Raw genomic sequence first — 22,864 nt, 5'->3', positions numbered from 1 at the left:
ACAACAGAGAACCCCTGAGGGAGCAGGAGATCAGTGGGATGCAGACCCCAAATTCTCACAAAAAGACCATACTTAATGGTCTGACTGAGACTAGAGGAATCCCAGTGGTCATGGTCCCCAAACCTTCTGTTGGTCCAGGATGGGAACCATTCCCGAAGACAACTCATCAGACATGAAAGGGACTGGACAGTGGGTAGGAGAGAGATGCTGATGAAGAGTGAGCTATTTATATCAGGTGGACACTTGAGACTGTGTTGGCATCTCCTGTCTGGAGGGGGGATGGGAGGATAGAGAGAGTTGGAAGCTGGCAAAATTGTCATGAAAGGAGAGACTGGAAGGGCTGACTCATTAGGGGGAGAGAAAGTGGGAGCACGGAGTAAGGTGTATATAAACTTATATGTGACAGTCTGACTTGATTTGTAAACGTTCACTTGAAGCTCAATAAAAGTTATTAAAAAAAAAATGCCACTCATTGCTAAAATGGAAAATCTACTTCTAAGAATATACCCTGTTTTCCTGCTTGGCAATTGTATAAACTAGCAAACTAGACCTTCTTTTAAGTTTGGAACGCTTCTAAGGGTAACTAACATACTTATGTTAGGAGAATAAAAGATGCTTTATTCTGCTTGAGCAGCTTTGAAGGAATGATCAGAGAAACAGAATGCCATTTGCACCATCGAGTGACCTTGGTCTGCGATCTTCATAGAAAACAAAGAGTGTTAAATGAGAAGAAGCTGTTCAATTCTGGCCATATTACAATAGCAAGAGTTCATCGCATGCTCCATTCTGTGGTTCTGAATTACAGCAATCTTTTATGTAGTTACACTGTAAATCACCACCCACTATTTGCGGCATTTCTGCACTTCTAGCCAAAATATCAAGTATATCAAATTGGAGATGAAATATTTTTGGCTTAAACCGATCCAATATGTTCTTGCTCCTGAACGCTGTAAAACTCAAGAGTTATTTTACATCTCAGTGTTTGAAGTCTAAAAAAATTACCATTTTGGATGACCTGGTGCACCCCAACTAAAATCCTGGAAATCTCATGATGTCTGGGAAATAAGCTGAGCATTTCATTGGCTGAAACTCACAGGAGAATCATGGCAAGGGTCCATTGACTATGAAGCCAAAAGCAAGAGATTAAAAACAACGAAATTTATGAAAACTCAAATTGGAATTTAAAGTGTGACTGTTAACAGGATGACAAGGCATAATGGATTCTGCTTAATTCTAGAAAGTCAGCTAAGGATGAAGAGCCAGAGCCCCTAGTTGAGCCTGCTAATTATTCTAACAAAACATTTATGTAGAAAGTAATTGCTCTTTTTCAAGGCTGCTGTAACAGTTAGTAAAAGAAATGAAAGAGGACCAAAGGGATGAGCTAAAGCAAGGATATAAACAATAATAGGCTGTTCACCACCACAGGGGAATCAGCCATAATTGTTTGAGGTTTGTAAGTAAAAATGGCTATGTCAGTATTATTATCTTAACATAACTTAATGAAGCCACAGGATGATTCATGTACATGCACTAAAACAACTTAAATTCTGGAAAACAAGATGTAATTTCATCTAGACTTTGCATCCCACTAATTGCTGAGGAATATGATGTTGGCTGAGACCAGACTTTTAAGATGTCTGGTGTGGAACTCGGCCCATGACCCTTCTGTTCTTATGTGAGCTTCCTCATGTTCACTGGAGTATAATCCTTGTAGCCTCATTATTTATGCTGAATATCTCAGAAATATTTTAAGTCCATTTCTCTTGGTAGTTATGAGTATAACTTTCAAATAGCAAAAAGAAAAATAAAATTGGACTTTTACCAATCTGTTTTCTGAGAATAGGTGGAATTCAAAAGTGAACTTTCATTCCAGATTTCTCCTCTGTGAGCATGCAGTGGCAGCAACTGCAGAACCAAGTGGTGCTTTGGGAGAGTTTAACCCTCTCTCTCTCAGCTGCCCCTCTCATCCCAGTCACCTTTGAGATTAATATATAATATGTAAACTGTTTCTTATGAAAAGTCAGCTTCCAATAGAATTCCCTCACTCCCTCTGCAGTGGAATCATCACTAAATCTTTCCTTTATCTAGTGCCATCATTGACGGTAGTGCATGGTATTGGTCAAATGCTTGGACATGGGTAGACAGACTCTGTTACCAGGGACAGGCTGAAAGAGACAGAAGCCATCTCTCCCTAGGACTCTGACCTTGGGGAACTTTTAGCCTTCTGAATTCTCAGACTGTGATAAAAATTGTATCATCTTTTAGGGTTGTCACAAGGTCTAAATGAAATAATGAATTGTGAAGTCCTTAAGTAGTATCTGGCATGTAATGAGCACTCAACTAAAAAAAAAAAAAAAGCTAAGGTCAACCCTTTTTAATGTTGTTACTGTTATTTTTATTATTTGTTGCAGTTTTCCTTTACAAATAATTTATCTAATGAAAACTTTGAAAATAGTGGCCACAAAGAACTATAAGAACTGTAGACATGTAATAGGTTTTTCTTTTCCTTACTAATAATCAAATTCTATAGAACTCTATATTTTATTACTTGCTTATAAAGATTTCATTTGTGAGGAATCATTAGACCATAAATTCAACTATTTCGAGAAAGACTAATTTTTGGGAAATTAGGTTTTCTGGTAAATAAAAAAACATATGGTTAAAAAATAAATTGCCATCTATGGCACCTAACAACAACACCAACATGGGTTACCAACTGGCAAAAGAATAAAATATAACAAAAAATGTGTTGAATGCCATTTGCTTATTTAGAAAACATTTCAGCCTCTTGTATTGCCTCAGAGTTATCTACATGAGCATCAATTTTCATTTTAGTAGCACAGAACGGAAATGTTTTCTATTAGAGAATTATGGAGAACAATTTAATTCAACAAGTATTGACTGAATTGACTGCGTGGAGAAGCCTTGTGCATATTGGTGGGAATTGGATGTAGGGGAGAGAATAAAGATAAGTAGGAAAGTATTTCAAATACCTTAGAATACAAAGAAAGAGAGAGAGAGGGAAAGTTGTAAACAACTATAAGATAAGAAAGAATTAAAGTGCTATATTAAAGGTGAAAGCCAAGGGATTTGAGAACACAGCTGAGTGAAGGATTGATTTTAACTGGGCAGATTGATGAAGATTTAGTGAGAAGAGTCGTCTGAGCTGGCACTTAAAAGATGAATAGGATTGCAATAGGTGTGAAAGGAGAAAACAATCCAGGATGAACAACAGGATAAAAATATTTGGAAAACATAAGTAAGGGCAATAGTCAGTTAAGCCGAATAGGGTGGGGATGCAGCAATGGAGAGCCTGAAGGATTCTGAATAGTGGAATGGAAAAATAACAACAACAGCAGTGGGAGTCACAGCAGCAAATATATTAATAATCGTAGAGCTAGTTAAGTAGCAAGCACTTACTTAGTACTTGCTATGTGCTAGGTATTCAATCAGTACTTGATGTTCACTTTCTCATTTAATTCTCAAAAACCACTCTTTGTGATGTGTATCACCTCTGTTTTTAAAAATGAGAAACCAGTGCAGAGATGAAGAAATGTCCCAGAAGTCACACAGGGGTAAGTGGTAAAGTAGGGATGTAAACAGATCTGACTCCAAAACCCAGTTGCTTAATTCACATGAATATTTCCTCTTTTATATGAAAACTAAGAAATCATATAACCCATCTTCTTAAGATGGTTGGATTCAATTTTTTTCTTTTTTCTCTCTTTTTGTAAAGTGATGCTATATATTGTAATCAAAGTGAGAATATATTCCATTCTTTCGTTTCTATGGCATTATGGATTGAATTGCGTCCCCTAAAAATATCTGTCAATTTGGCTGTGCCATGATTCCCAGTATTGTGTGGCTGTCTACCATTTTGTCATCTGATGTGATTTTCCTGTGTGTTGTAAATCCTACCTCTATGATGTTAATGAAGTGGGATTAGTAACAGTTATATTAGTGAGGCAGGACTCAATCTACAAGACTGAGTTGTGTCTTAAATCCATCTCTTTTGAGATATAAAAGACAGAAGAGAGCAGAGAGACAGGGGGACCTCATACCATGAAGAAACAAGAGCCAGGAGACTAGTGGGTCCTTTGGTCCTGAATGTCCCTGCACTGAGAAGCTCCTCATCCAGGGGAAGATTGATGACAAGCACCTTCCCCCAGAGCCGGCAGAGAAAGAAAGCTTTCCCCTGGAGCTGGCACCCTGAATTCAGACTCCTAGACTGTGAGTGAATAAATTTCTCTTTGTTAAAGCCACCCACTTGTGTTATTTCTGTTATAGCAGCACGAGATAACTTAAAACATATGGTAAATATTATTAATAGCTTAAAAGACAAATTTAAAACAAGTACTTATTTATTTATTTTTTTATCATTCTTTATGGCAAGGAAATCAAGCCTGTCTTCGAGGCCCTTCCCAATGATAAGGGAATAGATCCTAACTCTGTCTTGTCTTTCCTGTGATTATCAGTTAGGATAGTTTGAGTATATTAATACTAGCAGGAAGACATAGGGGTTTAGAGTATAGAAATGCATAGGCAAAGCAAGTTTCTGAAAATAGAAGTTCTTTACTCTTCTCTCTTGAGCTTTTCAGATCACAAAGATCTGCCTGGGCAAGGAAAAAAAAAAAAAAAAAACAGAACTGGGGAGCAGGCAACGTTGGTAAGCTTGCCAAAGCTCTCTTCAGCTTTATGCTCAAGTCTTCCTTAAAAGGAAGATTTCCTTGTACCCAGATATTGCAGTGCACTTTCTAAAACACAGAAACACTAAATATAAGCTTTAAAAAATACGACTTTATAAGAAAAAATAATGAAATGACTATTATGCTACGGTATGAAACTGGTCATTGTGCTGTAGATGGGGATGCTAAATTGTATTTTGATGGGGATTTTGAGGTGTTCTCCTACAGGGACAGAAATTATGCGTGTGTGTAAACACTGCCCTCCAAGCATGGAAGATGGCTGGAAGTCACTGTCATACCAGTTAATGGACTAAACTATCACCAGTCTGCTGCAAAATCCTAACCCAAAGCTCTGGATCTCACATTTGGGATGCAGCTGCCGTTGGGTAATGCTGCTTCCAAGCAGACTGTACTCCACATCTGTGTGAGGATCTGCTTTTTATTTTCTTTGAGATCAATATCATTTTCACTGACCAAAGGGAATTAAAGGCAGTGATCCATTCTCTGAGGTTGATGTATACATATTTTTAATTTTCTTAATGTATCTTCACTGATCAGAAATTGTAGTAGTTATAAAAAGTAAAGGCTGTAGGAAAACATATAGGCCATATGTCTTTCAATATGTCTTAATAAAATTTTTTTTTGTAAAAAAAAAAAATTTCTTTTTGAAAAAAATTTTCAGAGATATTTATAGGAACCTTTATTTTCTATCCTCTATGGCCATGCAGAAAAAAGTGAAGTAGAAAACAGACGTGATTATATAGATATGCCATGTAACCCTTAGCTACAAACTCAAGTGATTTCCATACTTAAGAATAGATATTTTGAAACAGTAGAAACAAAGAATTTAAGAGGGGATACTACTTGGGAAATGTTTGGCAGAAACACTTGCAAATGCTTAGCAGGAAGGGCTTATAAATAATTTATATGAATTATAATAGCAACTAAAGTGTTTATGCTAAATTTTGATCTTACTTTGACTAGTATAATTTTCTAGTTTTTTTTTTTTTCCTGTTCCTTATGTAATTCTTCTTCTCAACAACCCCTCAAAATATTGTAGAACACTTGCTATATTTGAACCACGTTGTGATGGTGTGTCAAAATTTTATTTCATATTTTAAGCATGGATAATATTTTGAGATTTACTTATAAGTATAAAATGGATTTCAAATCATCACCATTCACTTGGCTGGCAATTTTAGTGGGTATGGCTTTCCACTTGAAATAGACTTAAACAGAAAAATTAGCTAGACTTTGCCCCATATCTAACCTCCCAAACTAAGGTTAGATAAGGGAAAACTAGATGGCCGAGTCAATGCCTTATCTCCCAAACTCTATCCCCTCAATGATATCATTTGTAAAGCAGTTCTATCAAATTTTACTCTCTTGCACTCAGAAAAATTCTGGAACCAAAGTGTCTCTTTGCTATGTTTTAGGAAGGCAGTAGTTGGCTATACCTCTTGTTGTGGGCTAAATTGTGACCCCCCAAAATATGTGCTGAAGTCCTAACCCCTATACCTGTGGATATAAACCCATTTGGGAATAGGGTTTTCTTTATGTTATATAAGTGTAGGGTACATCTTAAACCTAATCACTTTTGATATATAAAAAGAGAGCTTAGGCACAAAGACAAATAAACACAAGTGGGGAAGACAGACGACTTGGGAAGATCTCCAAGGAACCGGGGAATACTGGAGAAGACACAGATCTTCCCCCAGGGCCCACAGAGAGAGAGCTTTTCTCTAGAGCCAGTACCTTGAATTTGAACTTGTAGTCTTCTGAACTGTGAGAAAATAAATTTGTTTTTTAAAAAGCCACCCACTTGTGGTATTTCTGTTACAGGAGCATTAGGAAACTAAGATACTACCTTAACTTCATTTAGACTAATGTTGTAGGTTCCCTGAGGGATGTTGGAGGTACATTATACAAGGTTGCTAAGGATGAGGGAAAATGTGTGTCAGGAAAAGATATAATTTAAAAAGTGGAGTTTAGGGGAGAAAAAGAGACATTACAATAGTTTCCCAAGTATGTTTTTGTAAATATGGTCCTTAAATAGCCATTAGTAGTTTACTTTTCTTTAATTTATTTTTTAATGACTATTAAAGTTCACAAGATGTAAACTAAGCCTCCTCCCATCAATAATCATCTCTTCACCCAAGGATTACAAACATTAAGGGTATCATGTACCTGTGAGTGGCTTCTCATGAAGTGGCTGTGAGATGTTAAAGCCTTCATGACCTTGACTTCAGTAAAAGCGTTTACAAGTACAATTCATTTAATTACACCGTTATACAGGATGACAGCTCTGAGATGGAGGGAGTACGAGAATAGTAAAGCTCCAAGCCCCTTGGGGTAGACAGATAAAATGAGGCAGAACCTGTCTAAACAACACATTTGTTATAACTAGTTGTGGTGTTTTAAAAAGTCTTTGCTGTGGAAACAGCACCGATTGTGCCAGACTTGGCCATCTCTATTTTATACAAAGGAAACTAGAAATTACAGTATGCATAGAAAGCTGAACCCAGGCTCTCATTTTTCATCATTAATATGCACTCAGTTTCTAAGGAAATTTTTGTTTTAAATATTTTGCTTCTCTACTTTTCTAAGAAGGTGGTATTTTAATAGATTTTGACTTTGGTATCTGTAAAAAATAAAATATGTTTTCTTGGTCTAAAATTAACTATAAATACTATACAAAAAAACAAAACAAAAACACACCCATGGCCATTGAGTCGATCCTGACTCATAGCAACTCTGTAGGACACAGTAGAAGTGTGCAGACTGCTAATAATTATTTAAAAATTTTTCTCTTAGTTTACATGGTATTTGCCTTCAAAATCAATTTTTTAAACAATACATTTTTTATAATTAATTATGAATTCATTTTTAGATTTTAAGATAGTGAGATTCAAAAAAAATATGAGAGGAAATAAACTAATGTCAGCTGACCATGTCTACTATGTTTTGAGCACTGCACGCACAAGAAATACAGTGGCCTTGAAACAATCGCTGGCTAATGGAGAAAGCAGATAAGCTAACACTAACCTCTAATTTTTGTGCCCTGTTACAAAGGTGGTAGTAGAATACAGAAAGTGCTGAGGGACCATAGATCAAAAGCTGGTTTATTTCTACTGGAACAAGACCAAAAGACTTCACAAAGTAGGTATTACTTAAACTTGACCTTAAGGGTTCAATAATAACAACAACTGCTACCGCTACAGTTATTACATAGCATTTTCTACGTACCAGGCACTGTTCCAAGAGCTTTACATATATTAACTCATTTAATTCTCACAATGCCTCCGTGAAATAAGTACTATTACTCCCATTTTATAGATGAGGAAAAGGAGGCCAATAGAAAGTAAATGACCTGCCCAAGGTGGTAAAGCTAAGATTTGATTCAGATGGCCTGACCCCAGAGTTTGTGCTAAGAATCGCTACATCAAATTAACTCTCATATAGAAATTTACCAAGAAGGAGAGTCAACAGGCTACCCAAATGGATGAAATGGTAATGTATCAGGAGTTATTACAGAAGTGATTGTACTAGGTTCCTTGAAAATCTCCCCCACCATTTGGGTAAACGTGAAATCTATAGCATTCCCTTACTCCTGCCACCATATGCTTCCAATTCAGTTAAGAAAATGGATGGAGAACAGCAAGCATACAAGAGCATCGGAATTCTTTTTATTCAAATGTATTTATCATATATATATATAAAATTGAATACTAAAATGAAATTTTTGACTGAAACACCAAGACAATAATTAATACATTCCAAAGGAGGTGTTACAGCATATGGTGAATTTCCAAAGGAAGATTCTGAAATCACTTATACAATTTTTAAGTGTCCCACCTACACTGAAATTCTAGAGTTGGAAATTAGGGAGAATTTCTTTAGAGAAAGCTGTTGATAAACTGTGAATACAATCCCTAAGGATAGGAGATGTATGCCCCTCACCACAGTGTGGGGAAAGAGGCTTCAGCAGGACCTCTTGGAGACCTTAATATATGTCTCTTTAGAGAGACATGTGGACTGGTGTCTGACTCATGCAGGAGAAACCTAAAGGGCAAGCTCCACTTAACATGAAGCAAAACAGAGATTGCTGAATTGGAAATCACCTAATTCCCAGAGTACACTGGGATAAGTAAGGTGTAAGTGTTTTCTATGGACCAGATATGGGCATTTCACAAGCCAGAATCAAAATGGTGTCACCTATAGTTATGTTGCTTACTTTGGGCTGTCATCAGGAAAGCCCAATTGCTAGAAAAGGATATCATGGTTGGTAAAGCGGAGGGTCATGAGATGGACTGATGAAGTGCTGGAAACAATGGACTCAAACATAGCAACGGTCATGAGGATGTCGCAATGTTTCCTTGTTATACATAAGGGCACCATGAGTAGGAGCTGACTCGACAGCAACTACAAACATCAGAGTCATGTCTAAGAAGACATCTGGAAAGAATGAACAGATCTCAGCAAAATATAACTGGAGGGACCACTGGCTTTCTTAGCAAGCCTGGAAATGCTTTTAGACCCACAGAAACAATGGTAGAAGTGAGAGTCCACAAAGAATCAATGAAAGCATTCATAAGAAAGTCATCTTGATCATCCCCCAAATCCAGAGAGCTGCAATGCTAGACTAACCCTAAGGTATTTATCAAATAAAAACTTTCCTGACCCTCTTTTCTCCCCTTCTTCTCAGTGCTCAAACCCAGAGGAGTCAGAAACTAATGTTAACAGAATGAGGATGGAGGAAGAGAAGGTACGTGGGAAAGAGAGAAAATACCAACCATTCCATTCACCATTGCAGGTTTCCTGCCTCCAGGAGGCCTGACCTTGAGAGCTCAAAGGGAAAATTTCAACTTTAAATAAAGTTGAGGATATTAAATATTGCAAGGCCTGGGTATTTAAATTATTAAATTGAACTTATATCCAGGGGCAAGGAAAGAACTTCCTTCAAAGAGAAGATTTAAAGGCATTTAAGGTAAAAGTGCTTTATAATTACATCCAACAAGTTGTGCTTAGTCAATATAATGGCTACACACAGAACAATCTATGCAGAAATGGTCTCCCACTGGGCACCGGCACTTCATGTGATTCTGCTCACTTCTGTTCACATTGTAAAAGGCAGCACAGGAAGCTTCAGAGTCCAGGTTCTGGAGTCAAGTTGTTTGAGTATGCCACAGTTTTTTTATATTACAACATGATTAATAACAGTGTATGTTTCATAATGTTAAGAGGATAAAGAAAATAATATGTGAAAGCCTTTAATTTAGTACCTGGCCCAAAATAAATACTCCATAAATAATATGTGTCTGCTTTTTGTTGTTGTTATCATTATTATTAAGAGTATTAAAAGGTTATTTTTGAACCACCTTATCTGCCAAGAACAAGAGTAGGAAATTAACCTCTTTTATTTTTTATCTAATCACTTTCTAACTACTTTAAAACCAATAGACCCAAATACTGGCTCTGAGGCTACTCTCATCCAATGGACAGTATTAAGTCCAGTCTCAAAGAAAAACAAAACAACGTGTATGTGTGTGTGTGTGTGCGTGTGTGTGTATGTCTCCTACTGACAGGCACTGTACTCTGGGTTCTGCACACGCTACCTCATTTATTGCTTACCACATCCTAGGAGGTGACTACTCTTATTATTCCCATTTTAAGATGAGAAACTAGGAATTATGTTAAGGGCCTTGCCCATGGTAGCACAACTGGTATGTGATAGAACCAGGATATACAGCCCCAATTTCCTAGCACACGTGTCACATTTATATAATCGGATCTCAATGTTATCGAAAATTAATCTCATTGAAAATTATTTTGACAGAAAATATATCTATATTGTCAAAAGTAATAAATATTAAAGCGAGCCCTACATATCTAGAGCTAGACAGTGAATGGACACATGGCCCCTGGGTCTTGAAGAGAACAGTTTGAAGGACTACAGTTAGACAGTCATTCTACTTAATGTGATAGGAAATGTCAAAATTATAATTCAGATAGTGATTATTCATATTATAGCAACAATGCTTATCAAATAATGCATTTAAATTTGATTATGAAGAATTCATATCTATCTTACTTAATGTTCAGTGTCAAATAAAAGTTAATCAAAATAAGGTATGCTATTTATTTAAACTTCTATTTAAATAACCGCCATTGTATCAAACTTCAGATCAGAGCAAACCTTTTGCAGCTAAGGTTTAGCTCTCAGAAAGTAATGGTTTTACTTAGAAAAACTGCCAGGACTAAACTACAGCAGCAAAAACATGTTACTAAAACAAAAACATTCCAATAGATAAACACTACATGGATTACCTGGTTTAAGTTTCCAGGTGCAAATTCGATCTGAAATGATATTGCCAAAAATCTCTGTGGTCTGAAGGTTTTTTTTTTTTTTTTTTTTTTTTAATATCTACACAAAGAGTGCACAGTTATAGCTTCTACTCACTGTTCTGGGCCTTCAGAAACACATCAATACATGCAGTACAGAAGAACCAGCTGTAAGAGATTTTTTTATCAATACAAACCAAGGTCACTGCATTATGGGAAGACTCAGCACTCCATTTATTTCACTTCTGTAAGACTGTTCAAGGGCAGATTCTAAAAGAATAATTCTGAGAAGCAAAGAAATCCCTGAAAAACAGGACAGTTTTGGGAAAATTCTAAATGAATATCTATTGGGATAATTTTGGAAGATGTTGTATATAAGTAGAAGCAAAGGGTATATTTAATTTTTGTCATTTATTTTTACATGTATTAAACTAAATTTCCTTAGTCCTTATTTCACAGCAACAGAAAGAATCATGAATACCAAGAAAACATTAAATCAATAGCAATTACAGTGATTCACCCTGGAAAATTCAAGATAACAAATAAGAAAAACTTGAAACAACTAAATGCTGACCAAAATTTTAATCTAATATAATGAGTGTCTTCCTGTGCTGGACATTATGCTGGCTGCTGATACCTACTATTCAAACAAACAAAAAACCAAACCAGTTGCCGTTGATTCCAACTCATGTGTCAGAGAAGAAGTGTCCTTCACAGGGTTTTCAATAGCTGATTCTTTTTTTTTTTTTTTTTTAAGTAGATTGCCAGGACTTTACTTCTAGGCATCTCTGGGTAGGCCCAAACTTTCAACCTTTCGGTTAGCAGCAGAGTGCATTAATCAGTTGCGCACTCAGGGACTGATATCTACTGTTAAAAAAAAAAAAACAAAAAACTGTTACTTCTTCCTAAATACTCTACTTTCTCTTCACGTACCGTATTAATAACAGAGAACAGGGCCAGGACAAGGGTTTGGCTACTGAGATACCTACCTTTCGCCTGAAATTTCAGGGGACAAAACAAAAACAGAAAACAAAAACAAAACAAATAAAATCCTCAGTAATCAAAAAAAAGTTTAATACAATATATTTTTAAATAAAAATTATTGCAAAAAATCCATGATGAACATTTATCAAAATTTTTAAATAAAGACAAGATTTATCAAAAAACATGTACCAAATAATATCTGGTTTGCGTGAAAAACGATAAAAAGTTCCACATTAAAAAAAAAATGTTTTTAGAATGAAAAGAGGTCAAACATTCTTTTGAAGACAAATGAGAATGTTTTGTTTATTGTTAATGCTGTAGGATCTTCTTTACTCAGTTCTCGCTTGAGGACATCACGACAAAACACCATCCAGAAAATTGCCACTTTTGTCCCTCACTAAGAGCTAAGCAGAAATCATGCGTAAGACAGAAATCTTCAGGAGCAATCCACTTTGAAAAAAAATGCAATGGTTTTTACAAAGCTAATTTCATTTCATTACATATGATGAACGGGAAGAATAGATGACTAAATAAAAAAAGAAAAATATCTTCATGATATTCCTTCAGAAACATCTATTTTTTTCTTGTCTAGACAATTCAGCTTATTTTCTCAAGCCTTTTACAAACAATCTTTAGAAAGCCAACATTCAAAAAACTCTAAGAGGCCTTGAGAAAATAATATGAGACATTCACAAGAAACAAAAGCAAGAGCACTGAAGAGAAAAAAGAATAGCCCTGTTAACCAGTCAATGCTCCAGGAAATTTTCTTTGCAACATTGAAACAAATGGTAATAAGGCAAAGAAGGTAACCTCATGGCAGTGACATCACCAATTAATAACCAGGAAACTCTGATATTTAATGAGCTTAAGGCTGGTTTGTATAAACCTAGGCTCTATTTTATTAATGAAAACAGTCACTGCCAAATTAATTCAGTGGTTACATGAAGCACCAAAACATTTTATATTAGTTTATGTTAAATTTTTGAAGATTTAAAAAAGTAGATCAATATTATGTTTAAATAAAATGGAAGAATATATGGGTCATGAATTTAGAAAATTATATGTATCCAAAAGAACTGATTAATTTCTGAGTGACTCTATTGTACTCTAGATTCTCACCTGATTCTGCCTCAGGACCACCTTGGGAGGCAAGATTATTGAAACTGCTGATTCTGAAGTTCCACATTAAATTTTCTAAATTAGTGTCTCTCATAGTAGGACCATAAAAACTGCATTTTTAAGAAACATCTCTGGCAGTTCTTATATGTCCAAATTTGAGAGCCACTGTTGAGTACAAATTTTTAATTTGGACTTTTAAAAAAGAGGCATTGAAGAAATAGCTCTTGGGATAAATTTTGAGGTTGAGTACTACAGAAAAAGCAACAAAGCTTTCTGTAGTATATAGGACCTCATCCTCTGATTCAGTCTAACTATGCTTGAAAGAGGAGCCCTGGTGGTGCAGTGTTTAAAGTGCTCAGCTGCTAACCAAAAGGTTGACAGTTCCACCCCACTAGGCACTCTGCTGGAGAAAGATGTGGCAGTCTGCTCTGTAAAGATTTCCACCTTGGAAACCCTATGGGGCAGTTGTACCCTGTCCTACAGGGTCTCTAGGAATTGGAATCAACTTGACAGCAACGGGTATGGTTGAAATATTTGTCTCTAGAAATATAAAATCAGATCTCATCTATGGGAATTACAAAAGCTTGCTTAGGACACACAATGGTCATTACTATTGGAAAAAATAAATAAAAATGTGTTTTGATGGTTCACTCTTGGTCTTAAGAATATCTAACTAAGGATTATAGTTCCCCCTGCACTGCAAAAGAAAGAAAGAAAGAAAGAATGTTAGTGTCCTAGATTATGAACTTCTTCCCCATTTATGTGTGCATATTTACATACCTAATGATTTTACTTATTATATTTTCAAGTTTTAGTTTCAATTTTGTTAAATGACACAAAATGACTGGGAACTTGCTCTATTGTTTTCAAGTCTGGTGTTCCAGGGTCTTGGGCTTCTCTGAGCCTCCACTGCATTGCAAGATAGCCTGGCATCAAGTAGATCCTCTGCTATCCATTTCTCCCCTGCTTCAGGGAGGTGGTGAAGGAGACAAGAAGGCCCACCACACCATGTTTGCCAATCAAGAAGAAAACCTCCACACTGGGAAGGGATGTGGCAAGAGAAGAGAAAACAGCATGCCAGAAAGAAGAGGGAGTGTTAAAAATATACCTAGATCCATCAGTGGCAACAGGAGAAGAAATGAATCCACAGCAAATCAAATATCATACATTATAGAACATTAAAGTTGGAATGGATTTGAAGAAGTAAAGAAGATCCTTCATTTTACCAATGAGGAAGTAGAAGCAGGGGCAAGTGAAGTAAATTGCTAGGTTTTTTAAAAGAAAAATAATCTCACGGATCACTACAGTAACATTCTGTTTATTCTGATTTCTGAGAATTCTCTTTAATGCATAATGGGATATATAAGCTTTTACTCCGAAGGAGTTACACTCTGTGGGAAGTTCTTGATGGTGCAGTTTTTGTTTGGTGTTGGGGGAATAGGTAGGAGCGCAGAAGAAAAACACTGCAAACATCCTGTAGCTACATTACTGTACGTATCTTGCTTTCTTAATCTGCTCTCTTATATCTCTAAAGAGATTGACTCAAGACACACTGCACACTAGCAATGCCTCATGAATATAATAAAGAAAATCCATTCCCAAACGGGATTATAATCATAGGTGTAGTAAGATTTACAAAACACACATTTTGGGGGGACATAATTCAATCCATAACACCCATGTCGGTTTCCTTTGATCGGAATACTTTTCTTTCGTTAATTCATAACCAAGAAGCTGAGATCCACCTTATTTTCATTACTGATCCCTGCAAATGGGCATGTGCCTTCTGACACTTAATTCTTATGACCAAATCTCACACAATATTACAACGGAATTATATGAGAAAAGAGCCCACGTTTCAGTGAACTTCTGAATCCTAAACTATCAGAGCAATATCAAGATACTACAATTTTTACAACAAAAAAACCAAACCTGTTGTCATCAAGTCAATTCCAATTCACATAAATTTATTCATGACTGATGGTCCTAAACGGGCACTCAAACAGGTACATATCAATGACATGTGGTAGTACATCAAGTCTGATTTGTCAAAAGAAAACAGACAAGGAGGAACGGCTAACGAGGGAAGAAGCTTGTGTTTGAAAGTGTGTGTGTGTGTGTGTGTGTGTGTGTGTGTGTGTAGTCAGTGGAAGGGGAAGAGAGATGACATAGGAAGAGATTATATGCAATGGAGGGTAATTGTGTCTAAACATCACTGTAATTAACTTATTCCTTGATCAGGAGACCTTGAGTCACTTTACAACTGATATGGAAAGACAAGTGAAGGCCCAGCTATTTTTACTTCCTATTGTAATGTTTTGAGGTACCATTCAAGCTTCTCCATTGATTGGTCTTGAATTTCTTTCTACAAAAGAAACTATGAAACTACCATTACCTTTATTTCAGTATCAAGGATCTTCTGCCTAGCATTTTTCCCAATCTTCTTTCTAAGCTTATGCAACTCCATCAAATAATTTCTCTCTTTGTGAAGCTTGTCCTTAAAAATGAGGTCACCATGAAACATCTCACGATGTGGATGAATCTAGAGAGCATTATGCTGAATGAAATAAGTCAATCACAAAGGGGCAAATATTGTATGAGACCACTACGAAAAAAACCCAAGAAAAGGTTTATACACAGGAAAAAAAAAAAACAAAAAAACTGATAGGAATAGAATGGTGGGGAAGGGTAATTGCTAACTAGATAGACAAGTGTTCACTGGGGAAGAGAAAGACACCACACGATACAGGGAAAGTCAGCACAGCTTGGCCAAGGTGAAGCCATAGAAGCTTCCTAGACACATCCAAACACCTTGAGGGACCAAGTTACTGGGGCTGAGCGCTGGGGACCATGGTCTCAGGGGGAATCTAGGCCAATTGGCATAACATAGTTCCTAAAGAAAACGTTCCACATCCTACTTTGGTGAGTAGCGGCTGGGGTCTTAAAAGCTTGAGAGTGGCCATCTAAGATAATCTATTGATTCCATCCCATTCAGAGGAACAGGGAATGAAGAAAACCAAAGACAGAAGGAAAATATTAGTCCAAACGGACCACACGAACTACAGCCTCCACCAGCCTGAGTGCCCAGAAGAACTAGATGGTGCCTGGCTACCACAACCCACCACTCTGTCAGGCATCACAACAGAGGGTTCTGGAAAGAGCCGGAGAAAAATGTAGAACAAAATTCAAATTCATAAAAAAAAGACCAGACTTTCTGGTCTGACAAAGACTGGAGGAACCACTGAGACTATGGTCCCCAGACACCCTGCTAACTCAGAACTGAAGCCATTCCCGAAGTCCACCTTTTAGCCAAAGATGAGACAGGCCTATAAAACAAACAATAACACGTGTGAGGAATGTGCTTCTTAGCGCAATCAAGTATATGAGACCAAATGGGCAACACCTGCCCAAAAGCAACGCCAAGAAGGCAGGAAGGGACAGGAAACTCTGATAAAAGGACACAGGGAACCTGGGGTGGAAAGGGAAAGGAGGAGGGTGCTGATACATTAAGGGGATTGCAACCAATGTCACAAAAAAAATTGTATATAAATTTTTGAATGAAAAACTAATTGGTGCTGTAAACTTTCACCTAAAACACAACAAAATTAAAAGACAAAAAACCTTATGGATCAAAATAAAACAAACAAACAAAATGGGGTCAAAAAGTAAAAGCTATCACTATTCTACGCATAGTGCCAGAGAAGAAAAAAAGTAATATACTGTTTTACCAGTTCTTTTTCCATTTTACTCCAATTTTTTAAAAATGATGATATTCCAGCTAACAAGTTATATAATATCTTATTTCAGAGATGACTTGGGTTAGCTAGATGGTCTTTGTTCAGGAAGTCTGGATTTAATAGCTTGTAGATGTAGAGTAGTTTTTCTATCTCTGAACTGCACTCTTTGTAGAAATCTGTCAGCTTTCCTCAGCAGCTATCTCAACCCAAAGGTATATCTGTTCTGGATTAAATGTCAGTCCTCTTTTCTCTTCTTCCTGCTTTTCTATGGCTACAGAAATAGCTGATAGAAAGGGATCTATCAACTATTTGGGGTCTAATGGTATTAACTTGCATTTTGAATATTGAGAATTCAATTTAGGGTTTTTTAAGAGTTCAGATCCACACCTGCTTACTGGTTAATATAAAACTAATAGTAATCAAGCTCATAAAATGTTACAAAAACTAATATAGAAAAGGAAATTTTCATGGTGCTGTAACATATTTGCAATAAGAGCCTTTTCCTGGTAATTGGAAGATTCAGCGTCATTTTACTGTTTAATCACCCACAAAACTGTTCATTGCCCCATACATTCCTCCAACAAGAACATTATCCTTTTAATATCCCCTTCAGAAAACCAAGAAACATGGCATGGCTACAGTACATTCTACTCTTTTCAAGTATAATTGCCAAAATTTAATCTGACCATCAGGCCCTGATAGTGCAGATTAAAATTAGTATAAATATGAATTGAAAAGAGTTATAATTTGATGCAGAATGACACAAATATGGGGTTAAGACATAAATAATGATAATTGCAACTTAAACCATGTGTCTAAAATATTAATTTTTAATTAAATATGGTTAGACTATACAACTATAATTTTCTTAAAAATTAAATATTTTGTTCATAAGTGTGATTAAGTATTGCATGCATATATTATTTTAGAGCAAACTGTATTTAGTTTTCTTTCTAAAGCCTTTAAATAAATATAACAACTACAAATTACTATTTTTTTTCATTTAAAAGGCAACTTTTTCACAATCATCAGGAAAAATGAAACTAGCTTACTTTCTCTATTAAAAAAAGAAACGTAAAAATATTAGATTAGCTATTTAGAATACTATTTAAAAGACTTTTTAAAATCTAAACAAACCCATGGCCATCAAGTTGATTCTGACTCATAGTAACCCTATAGGACAGAGTAGGGCTGCCCCATAGGGTTTCCAAGTTGGGGCTGGTGGATTCAACCTGTTTAAAATTGTAATGGTATACTTCTAGACCTGTGGTTTGAATTTATATACAGATATAAAAAACCAGCTGCCATCGAGTTAATTCTGACTCATAGCAACCCCACAGGACAGAGTAGAACTGCCCCTTAGAGTTTCCAAGGATTGGCTGGTGAATTTGAACTGCTGACCGTTTTGGTTAGCAGCCATAGCTCTTAATCGAGGCACCACCAGGACTTCAACATACACAGATATACATATTGTTTAAAAGCCAAAAGCTAAATGTAGCATTTTTTTATCATATACTTATTGAATACCTACTGTGTACCAGGTATTACCCACCATTGTCAAGTTGATTCCAACTCATACAGACCCTATAGGACAGAACAGAATTGCCCCATAGGGTTTCTAAGGATGTAAATCTTTAAGGAATCAGACTGCCACATCTTTCTCCCATGGAGCAGCCCATAGGTTCGAACTGCCAACCTTTCAAGTAGTAGCCGAGTGCTTATACACTGTGCCACCAGGGCTCCTGTACTAGGCACCAGAGATACAAAAGTAAAAAGATGTCTCTTCTCCAAAGAAGCTTAGAGTCTAGTGCAAGAAATATATCTAAACAGGACTTTGCAATATGCTATGTTGTCGTTTGGTGTCAGGTGGATTCCGACCCATAGAACCCTGTGTATAACAGAAAGAAACACTGCGGGGTCCTGTGCCATCCTCACAATCGTTGCTATGTTTGAGCCCATTGTTGCAGCCACTGTGTCAGTCCACCTTGTTGAGGGTCCTCATCTTTTTAGCTGACCCTCTACTTTACCAAACATGATGTCCTCCTCCAGAGACTGGTCCCTCCTGATAACATGTCGAAAGTAAGTGAGACAAAGTCTCACCATCCTTGTTTCTAATGAGTATTCTGGCTGTACTTCTTCCAATATGCTATACAAGAGCTATAATGGAGTTGTTACAAGGTGCAGCGGGAAGACAGGGACAGAGGTGGGTCTTATAGGAGAAGCAGAAGTATGCTGGGTTGATAAAAATTGTAGAAACTATTCCATGAAACAGTTAGGAAGAACAGCATTATGTGCAAATGCAGAGAAGCATTAGCCATCTAGTCACCTCTGACCCATGGTGACCCCATGTGTGTCAGAGTAGAAATGTACTCCATAAGGTTTTCAGTGGCTGATTTTTCAGAAGTACGTCATCAGATCTTTCTTCCAAGGTATCTATGAGTGGACTTGAACAACCAAACTTTGGATTAGCAGCCAAGCACTTTACCTGTTTGTACTACCCAGGGACTCTGGAGGTATTAGGGACCATGGAAAATATTTGGTTTAATAAGTACAAGTAGCTTGGTATTTCTGGAGCATAAATTGAAAGGGTATAGAGAGAGTCCTTTATCTGAGTAATCGGAAGTATGGAGTTGCCACGAATTGAGTTAGGAAAGGTGGCAGAAGAGACTGAGATTGGGGAAGGAGGTTGCTCATAAGTTCAGCTTCAGACATAAGTTTGAAATTTCTATTAAACATCCAAACAGATATGAGAGAAGGAAAACTAGGAGACTGTGGTTTCCTGGGAGTTAGGGGAGAAAGTATTTCATGGAGAAAGGAAAGAGGAACCTACTGTGTCAACATAGCTGATAGGTCAAACACAATGAGGATGGGTAATGGACCACTGAGGTTAACAACCTAGGCTCACTGATGGCCTTGACAAGAACAGTGTCTATGGAGTGGATACAAATGAAAGCTTGATGGGAGTGGGTTTAAAAGTGAATAGAAGGAGAGAAAACAGAGATCAAGAGTATACACAACTCTGAATGAGTTTGGGAGCGAGGAAAATATGAAGTTGCTGGAGGTAAAAATGGAGTCATGAGAGCTTTTTTTTGTTTTTTAAGATAGAATAAAAACAGCATGTTAGTATGCTGCCAGGAAATATCTTATAGACAGGGAAATATTGATGGTGCAAGAGAGGAGATAAGAATTGCAGGAGTGTTGTCCTTGTAGGTAAAAGGGTTTGGGATCTAGGATGTAAGTGGAGTGACAGCCTTAGCTTACACACCGGGAGAGTTCCCAGGGCATGTGAAACTGAGCTATAGAGTAAATAATAATCAATCAATATTGACTTTCAGTCTTTCTACAATAAAGCCGCCTAATACTCTGTGAACAGTTAGGACATTAGTATACAGTCAAGATCTTGAAGTTAAATTCACTGTTTTGTCATTGATTAGCTCTGAGACCCCAGACAAGACATGCAACCTTTCTATGACTTAGTTTGCCTTTGAATATAAAATATGGCGTCTACTGATCATTATAGTGTCCAGAAAAGCAATAAGTTATATAAGTTAACTTTCCCAATCAGCAGATATTTCAGATGCTTGCTGCTACAGAACTCCATATAGAGGGAGGAAAAAAAAAAAAAAAAGGCAGGCGCCTCGTAGACTTGAAGCTTTACCTAGCAATACTCACGTGGAGATCTTTACACGGTCTGTTATTCCTATTTTGTGCATCTTCTTAAATTTCCTCCAAATGAAAAGTATTTCCTTTATGTGTCTTAACACACTCTATAATAAAGTTCCATTTCTGGGAAGACTTATCTTTTATATAAACAGCACATTTCAATGTTCAAGTTGCCATTATTACCACCAGAACCTTGCATGCTAAGCTTGACTACAAGATTCTAAACACAACCTATTACAGAGTGGCTGGTGGGTTCAAACTGCCAACCTTTCAGTTAGCAGCCCAGTACTTAATCACTGTGCCACCAGGGCTCCTTCATCCTTTAAGACACAGCTCAACAGCTCAAATATCATAGACACTGGGAGGCATCCCTGGGATCCCCCAGGGAAAATAGCTCCCTTTGCTTTGTACCCAAGGCACTCAGTTCATACCTGTGCTATGACACTGATCAGGCTACCTTCTAATTACCTGTTTACATTTCTATCTCCACCACCAGACAGTGAGGACCTTATCTTATCCTCCTCTGAATCCTCAATGACTTACACAAAGTAGATACGAGACAAATATTTGCTGAATGAATGAAAGTTTCTGAACAGAGGCTGCTCAAATAAAACGGCATGATATGCAAGGACAGAAATGGAGTAAACAGATACTAAGAAGGTTTGTCTAAGTGTTCAGGGGAAAAGGAGAGGCATAGTACATATACCTATAAGGCTGGGTATTTCAGAAAGAGACTCGAGTTTTCAAGGATTGCTTTGGTAAACAGAGTAAAAGAACCCTTTGTTGACTGGGCTTTAATATGAAACACAGATTTCAGAGTTGTTCCGCTTCTGCCTTTGGTAACAAGTCTGTTATACAGACTCAGGGATTTATTTGTTACATTAAGAAAGGACACAAATGCCCATGTCCTTTATTTCTAGGGAAATCTTGACAGCACCAACTATTGCAATCATAGCTTTAATATTTTCAAAAACAAAGGGTTATAAATGAATTGAGTTTACATCATGTGAATTTTCAGCTTCAAACTTCCTGGCAGAAATAAAGTTGCTTATCACTAATAGATTCAGTCTTTCCTAACCTAGTTACTCTTTCCCCTGTTGTGAGGCCTCCATCTTTGAATTCTCTATTAAGCTTTTTAATAGACAATCTGCTTCAGCACTTTCTGAGAGAAAATAAAAAAAGCTTTCTTTCCCCCACAATGGCAGTTAAGCCTTCCATTTAATATGAAATTAAGTGGAGACATCTGTGTTTTGCCATCAAAAAAGAAAAGATTTTATTTTTCTAATTATTATCTACTTATCAGCCTTGGGTTGAGAATTCACTTGCCTTTGTACCACCTTGAGAATTCACTCTTAATTCCCCATGTCCAGGCCTGCAATAGAATCTTTCTTCCTGTTAGTGTTTATCTTCATCTGCCTCAGAGAAGTTGTTTACATGCAATATTGGCCCACTTTTCACATTAAGTTTAAATTGCAAACACTTTTTTTTTCTGTAAAGACAATCTATATCCCATTTGTCTTGAGGAAACTATAATAATTCAGCAATAGATGAAAATGTCTCTGAGTTATGAAGGCCTTTGAAGCTGATATTTTCCATTATCAGCTGTTTGTGTAGGTAAACACATTACAGGTCAGAAATGAAATGCCCACCCCAACCGCTAAGAAGTCCTAGGCTCTCATCTATTACTCACTGCTTTCAACTTATAAAAAAGAGTTTTTGTTGTCCCTAGCTCCCAAGGGGGCAACTACCTGGAGGGAATGCAGTGCCTAGAAGACACCAGTGCATTTTGAAAAGGAGTAAAGAAAGTGCTGCTTTTGTTTTCCTCCAAAAAAAAAAAAAACCCAAAGAATTGGATTTGTGTGCGTGAGTGTGTCTGTGTGTGTCTGCATGTCTGTATGTATGTGTGTGCTTTATTTTTGTTCTAAGGCATGTTTACTTGAAGATGCTCTCACAGCACTTCAATACCTGGAAAATCTCAAAAGGTTTGTTGACTCTTGTAATAGCTCTGACTAAACACCCATTTTTACTACAGGTGTTAGTGGAACACCAGATAGGATGATTGCAACTAGCACTTGATGAGGATCATGTAGATTCCAGAGAAAATCAGGGCCCAACAAGCCATAGGAGCCAAACCATAAGTCAAGCCAGATTTATGTTAAATAAATGGACTTATCCTACTAGGGAGGAGAAAACGAGAAAACAAACTGCACTACAACAATGTCAAGGAAAACTGGTGAAGTAAGAGCATGTATTACCAAATACAGGAATAGCTGATGAGGTGGGTAAGAGAGAATGGGAGCTATCAGATCAAAGAGTAGCTCTCTCCCTGGATGA

The 22,864-nt window shown here is 36.9% G+C and overlaps 1 protein-coding gene across 12 annotated transcripts in view; it reads right to left on the bottom strand.

Moving 5' to 3' along the window:
• IMMP2L (inner mitochondrial membrane peptidase subunit 2) overlaps positions 1 to 22,864 on the bottom strand; it is a 1,024,913-nt gene that overhangs the window by 29,362 nt on the left and 972,687 nt on the right. Inside the window, exon 6 of one of the 12 annotated variants that reach the window (XM_064289810.1) lies at positions 11,761 to 11,894. The exons of the other annotated variants lie outside the window; for them this stretch is intronic. Coding sequence (XP_064145880.1) covers positions 11,892 to 11,894 — 3 coding nt within the window. The 3' untranslated portion in view covers positions 11,761 to 11,891. Of the gene's footprint in view, positions 1 to 11,760; positions 11,895 to 22,864 lie in introns of those variants that run through there. 12 annotated transcript variants of the gene reach the window in all.

Source organism: Loxodonta africana, chromosome 8, assembly GCF_030014295.1.
Source record: "Loxodonta africana isolate mLoxAfr1 chromosome 8, mLoxAfr1.hap2, whole genome shotgun sequence".
Taxonomy (NCBI): Eukaryota; Metazoa; Chordata; class Mammalia; order Proboscidea; family Elephantidae; genus Loxodonta; species Loxodonta africana.
The sequence above is the reverse complement of the archived record's forward strand: the minus strand, read 5'-3'. Positions and strand labels throughout refer to the sequence as shown.